The sequence below is a fragment of the Scyliorhinus canicula genome, chromosome 1 (assembly GCF_902713615.1).
Source record: "Scyliorhinus canicula chromosome 1, sScyCan1.1, whole genome shotgun sequence".
In the NCBI taxonomy this organism is placed as follows: domain Eukaryota; kingdom Metazoa; phylum Chordata; class Chondrichthyes; order Carcharhiniformes; family Scyliorhinidae; genus Scyliorhinus; species Scyliorhinus canicula.
The window spans coordinates 23,564,922-23,571,207 of NC_052146.1; the positions used below are offsets into that span (position 1 = coordinate 23,564,922).

Below are 6,286 nucleotides of genomic sequence, written 5' to 3' on the forward strand. Positions count from 1 at the left end.
AAATTATTTGCTGGCTCAGGCCTCTCAGGGGTGGCACGGTAGCACAGTGGTTAGCACTGTTGCTTCACAGCACCAGGGTCCCAAGCTCGATTCCCGGCTTGAGTCATTGACTGTGCAGAGTCTGCATGTTCTTCCCATGTTTGCGTAGGTTTCCTCTGGCTGCCACCTCCCACCAGTCCAAATATGTGCAGGTTCTGTGGGTTGGTCATTGTAATTGCCTTTAATGTCCAAAAGAAAGGTTAGGTGAGGTCACTGGGATAGGGTGGAGGTGTGGGCTTAAATAGGGTGCACTTTACAAGGGCCAGTGTAGACTCGATGGGCTGAATGGCCTCCTTCTGCACTGTAAATTCTATGGTTCTATGAACATCCTATCCCACTGGCAAGTAGCCCACCAAATTCCAGAATTATACCAAATTCAAACATGACAGACAAGGACTTCCAGTGGCAACCATGGTGTGAGTGGTCACACACAGGGCAGCTCCTGCTTGAAAGCAGAGAAAAGAGCTCTTTTTACCCGATATTGGGTGCAATTTCGACAGAAAGGTGTGGTTCAAGGTCGGAAAAGTAGTTTCCCCGGGAGTAATATGTCCGGTGGTTACCAAACCCGGCAGAAAGTGAAATACCTGGCCAGTTCGAGAAGGCAGAACCTGCAGATGGTGGGCCTGCCTAAGGTGCGAATGCCACGAGGTATATGTAGAGGATGCTGGCGGGGCTAGTGGCGGAGCAGGTGCCGGATAAGGACCCTGAAGTGGACAGTGTGCACAGGTCTCTGAGGCAGAAGCCCAGATCAGGGGAGCAATTGTGGGCAGCGATTGTGAGACTCGAAAGTTTGTGGAGAAAGAGAAGATCTAGCAGTGGGCCAGGGAGAAGCGCAACTGTGAATGGGAAGAGAACAAGGTCAGAATATATCAGGACATTGGAGCTAAGCTGGCAAAATGGCGTACAGGGTTCAACAAGGCCACGGTGGTGCTATATCGGCAGCAGATCAGGTTTGGGGTGCTTTACCCAGCAAAATTATGGGTGATGTATGAAGGCCAGGAATATTACTTTGAGACTCCAGATGCGGCAGAGAGGACTTCATCAAGGAGCATAAACTGGGGGAGAACCAAATTGAACAATTCTGGGAGACTGAGGTGCTTTGAAATGATTGGGAATACGGTAGAGTGGGGGTGGGTTCTTTTCCTCTGATCTGGAGGGGGTTCTTTTTCGTGTTTGTTATTTACTGTTGGGTTGACAAAGTGTAGCAAGGTTGAAAAGTTTGTGGGGGGATGGCTGTCCCCATTCCCCCCTCTCCTGTTTCCTAGGGCTGTGTGTGTTTTATCTCTCTCTTGTTTGCTTGCTTTTGGGGAAGGTGACCTGGAGTTCAGCAGGAGTCTTTGTTTGGGTGGGGGAGGGCATGGTCAGCGGGGAGCCTTCTTCACTGAGCAGAGTCGGGGGGGGGGGGGGGGGGGGGGGGGGGGAAAGAGAGAGAGAGAGAGAGCCTTTGGGCAGGGGCAGCCACGCTAGCAAGTAATGCTGGTGAACGGAAGTGAGGTGGGGGGGAATGCCAAGAGAGGTGGCCATCGGGGACGAGGAGGGAAAGAGAGAGAGGGGATAGGCAGGGCGACGCAACGAGGCAAGGTGGGAAGAGACATGGTCACGGGCCGAGAAGGGGGCCATCTTGGAAGGACCGAGCACTGGGTGGAATTAATGGGGCTATAGCTAGAAGGGGAGGATGACAGATGGTAGACAGCAATGGAGAAGGAAGCCTCTGGGAAGGCTGATAACGTGGAACATGCGAGGGATCAACGGACCAGTTAAAAGATCTCGGGTTTTTGCGCACCTCAGGAACTTTAAAGTGTATGTGGTCTTTCTGCAGGAGACACACCTTTGTGTGAAGGACCAGGTTAGACTAAGGAAGGGATTGGTTGGTCAAGGTTTCAACTCGCCATTTGTTCAAGGTTGCGGTGGTTGGCAATTTTGATGAGCATGAAAACAGGGTTTGTGAGCATGAAGGAAGTGAGGGACCCAGGCGGGAAATATGTGATTGCGCGTGGGGTATTAGAAGGGACGCCGGTGGTGTTGGTGAATGTGTATGCACCTACCAGCCTCCCCGAACAGGCGGCAAAATGTGGCGACTAGGGGCTTTTCACAGTAACTTAATTTGAAGCTTACTTGTGACAATAAGCGATTTTCATTTTCATTTCATTTTTCACCTACTTGGGATGATGTAGGTTTTATGAGGGGATTTCTGGCAGTAATCCAGGACTTGGTCATGCACCAGTTGATTATGGGAGGGTATTTTAACTGTGTCCTAGAGCCGAGGGTGAATAGGTCGAGCCCCAGGTCGATGGGTAGGATATGAATGCCGAAGAAGCTGGGTGAGCTTATGGATAAGGTGGGTATGGTGGACCCGTGGCCCTTCAAAAACCCAGGGGGAAGGGAGTATTTATTTTTTTCACATTTATACACATTTCAGTCAAATTGCAAACCACTTTAAATTATAACAGAAATTCTTTCCTGGCTGTGAAATGCTTTGACATTCCAGTAACATTTGACTATCAAATGATTCTATCTTCGAAGGCCAATCATTATTTGCTTAGTGACTCAATTAATTCAAATTTAGAGGTGATTTAGAGGCTGTGATGGAGTAAAATGGAGGTAGTTAGGCAAAAGTGCGGAGCTGCTTTGCCGATGAATATGCATCTCAGGTAGTTTATCTCGGGGGAAACGTGGAACCCACCCGCTGGCAGCTGGGAACTAACCAAGGTGGATAATTAGGAAATTCTAACAGCAATCTTCCACCAACTTCACATTTTGGTAACTCAGAGGAGTTTACTGTTGGTGAGAGGTTGGAATGCCAATTCAAGGGTTTCCAATCTTAAATGGCAAAAAAATGGCACGGTCGATGTCTTCGGCTGGCAGAGGCTTGCCATTGTGAGAACCTTCTGGAGACCAATGCCTCCAATAAACCTGAAGTGATGCAGTGGTTGTTATATTCTTGATAGCTAGTTGGTAAAGGAAAACTCACAGCCAGTCTTTATTTGAAATAGATTTATTCACAAAGTGAAACATGACAGGTATGTCTACTAACTCCACCGACCCTTGCATCAGTACGTCTCTTTATATGTGCTCATGTCACCATTCAATCAATGCCCTCAACTCAATTAATACAATTAACAACTATATTCAGACTGATCAGGCTGTCATCACATCTCTCGCAATCCTGCTGCATTCCCCTTAGTAGCACTCATTGCTGATAATGAAAGCTGTTAGTTGCCCTTTCAATGGGGAATTGACCTCATGATTCCGTAGGCTGCTTGCCACCCCTAATTGGATGGCAATCCAGAGATGGGTTCTTAATTGTTTTCCTTCTGGAAGAATAAACTGACCTAAATCTGCTGCTGTAAAATGTGGCAAGGACCAAAAAATGAGTCTGCTGGCTGAAATATTCTGCCTTCTATCACTGATGGTCAAGCCATTGTGATACACATTAGAGGTATTTTTTAAAGTTTGTGCTTAGGGGAAATCGCATCCATAGGATTAATACATGTCTTCCATAGATATGGTAAAAGTGTTAAAGGAGGATCCTGCTACAAGAATCTGCATATTTCCTCAATACGTCAATTCTCCAAGAAGTCAAAGACAAGGTAAACGTTACTTCATTACTCATTTATAAGTTGTGGGCACAAGGCCAGCGTTTATTGCTGATCTTTGATTACCCTTGAGAAGGTGCCTTCTTGAAGCGCCGCCGTCATACTTTGTGTGATGAAGGTTGACCTATATTGAAAGTGCTGCTAGGGACGGAGTTCAAGGATTTTGACTCAGTGACAGTGAAAAAAATTACAATATATTTTCAAGTCAGAATGGTGTGTGACTTGAAGATTACAGAGCTCACTGCTCTTCTTCTTAGTGGTACAGGCCACGGGTATAAGATTTCCTATAATGTACTTTGTAGATAGGAGGCGCTGGTAGTGAAGAACGATTGCTTAACGTGGTGGGTGGTGCCTAACTGTGGAAGGGAAGTTAATGTGAGGATTAGTTGCCCGCTTAGAGAATACATTAATATTAGTTCCTATTAAAGAAAAGACACTTGCTAACGCACGCTTGACTATATTTTAACACTGCTTTTGAATGAAAATAAGGTCAGGTAACGTAAACAAAATACTGCTTAGTATTTTGGACTCTGCCTTATTATGATAACACATTGTCCTCTGAAAGATAACAAATGTGTACGAGAATTGTTTTTAAACCAAGGGCAAAACATTCACATTCATATTTCCTCATGCGTATGTTCCCAAAGTTTTATCTCTTCAAAGTTAGTGTGAATATTTCACACTAAATATAATAGTTTACAACTGTATAATTCAGAGTACTGTGGAATGGCTATTTAGCCAGACTACGGCCCTCTCTGCAAATATTTGTGTCAAATAAATTTCCCGAATCGAAGCTCGAAGAATTTGTCTTTATTATAATTTCCACGAGACAAACAAATACATTTCTTTGCCCTGGATAATGTTGAGTTCTGAAGAGTTGAACCCAACCAAGTGGAAATTATTCTATTACACTCCTGATTTGTGCCTTGTAGATGGTGGGAAGGTTTTCTGGTGTCAGGAGTTACCATGGAATACCTAGCCCCTGACCCATTCTTACTTCCGCGGTATTTAGTCGAAAAAGTATAGTTTCTAAATCAATGATAACCACCAAGATGTTGATGGTGGGGAAATTCAATGACGGGGACGCTGTTTTGAAGATAAGAAATCTAACAATTTTCTACATTTAACACAAATAAAAACTTGATGAAATTGCTTACATGAGAGGCTGCTGGGAAGTTCTCTCAGCCAGAGTCAGACAGGGCACACAGGGCCTTGAGGCCGAAGCTGCGACAGAATGGGCCACTTTAAGTACTGATCATTTGGCTTCACAGCTTCCAAAGGAATGAGGGGGTCCTGGAATGGGCCAAGAAAGCATCAACTGGGATGGTAACCCGGTAATAATTTACCAAGACAATGGCATGGAACTCGTGAAGCAACGGGTGGCTTTAATAAGGTGAAGACGTTCCTTTCAATTGAGGAGTCCAGTTTGGGGTGGTGTACCCAGCAAAGCTAAGAGTCACGTTTGACTCAAAGGACTTATTATTTTGATACTCCGGAGCAAGAGGGTGACTTTATCACAAATCAAGAGCTGGGCATGTGAGGGATGCAGTTTGGCTGTTGGATGGTTGAGGTTTAAATATTTTATTTTCATTTTGTTACGAGTTGAGTTGGGGTAATGGTAGAGCTGTTTGGATGGGGGTGTATCCTCTGTTCTGTTTTTCATGATTATCCTTCTGGAGTAGTCGTTTGGACAGTGGGGGGGGGGGGGGGGGGGGACGACTCGAGGTTGAATTACACACGTCTGGTGGAGATCAAGGCGGCCTGCAAAGATAGGACAGTCTCCCATTATCCCTGGTGGGCTGAGTAGAATCAGTTAAGATGAACATCTTGCCAAGATTTTTATTTCAGTGCCTGCCTATATTCCTGCCCAAGGCGTTCTTTAAAGAGATTGACCGGCTGGTGACTGATTTTATTTGATCTGGTAAGGGCCAGAGGATCAGGGGGATTGTATTCTAGAGGGAGACACAAGTAGAGGGCTTGACGTTGCCAAACTTTCAATACTACTACTGGGCAGCTAATGCTGAAAAGGTGCTAGAGTGGTGCAAGGATTCAGAAGGGCTTTGGGTCCGGGTGGAAGCAGACTCTGAGGGGGACAAGCCTAGAAGCATTGGTAAAAAGAAATACTCGACTAACCCGGTGGTAGTAGCCACGTTAAAAATTGAGGGATGGGGTGCAGCGGTTAGCACTGGGACTGCAGCGCTGAGGACCCGGGCTCGAATCCCAGCCCTGGGTCACTGTCTGCGTGGAGTTTGCACATTCTCCCCATGTCTGCGTGGGTTTCACCCCCACAACCCAAAGATGTGCTGGTTAGGTGGATTGGTCACGCTAAATTGCCCCTTAATTGGACAAAAAGAATTGGATACTCTAAATGTTTTGTTTTTTTAAATGGAGGCAACACCGTCAACATTTTAATTGGAGCACTGCCTCAAGGCCTTATCTGTGGAAACCAGCTATTGGAGTCTGCTAGGTTGCACGCGAGGTTTAGGAGTGGAAGGAAACGTGTTTGGAGAAGGTGGGAGACTTAGAGGGTTGGTTTGGGAGCCTGGGGGAACTGAAGGAAAAATATGGGCTTACAGACGCTGATGGGTTGAGGTATCTCCAGGTACGTAGTTGGGTCAAAAAATAAGCAGCCTTCTACCTTGCTCAAGAGG

At 46.0% G+C, this 6,286-nt stretch overlaps 1 protein-coding gene across 1 annotated transcript in view; it reads left to right on the forward strand.

The window, feature by feature from the left end:
- The first annotated feature begins 584 nt into the window (after positions 1-584).
- Positions 585-6,286, forward strand: part of LOC119978289 (aldehyde dehydrogenase, mitochondrial-like) — an 86,430-nt gene continuing 80,728 nt past the window's right edge. Inside the window, exon 1 of the mRNA XM_038819805.1 lies at positions 585-671. Within this exon, the coding sequence (XP_038675733.1) occupies positions 585-671 (87 nt within the window). The remainder of the gene's footprint in view (positions 672-6,286) is intronic.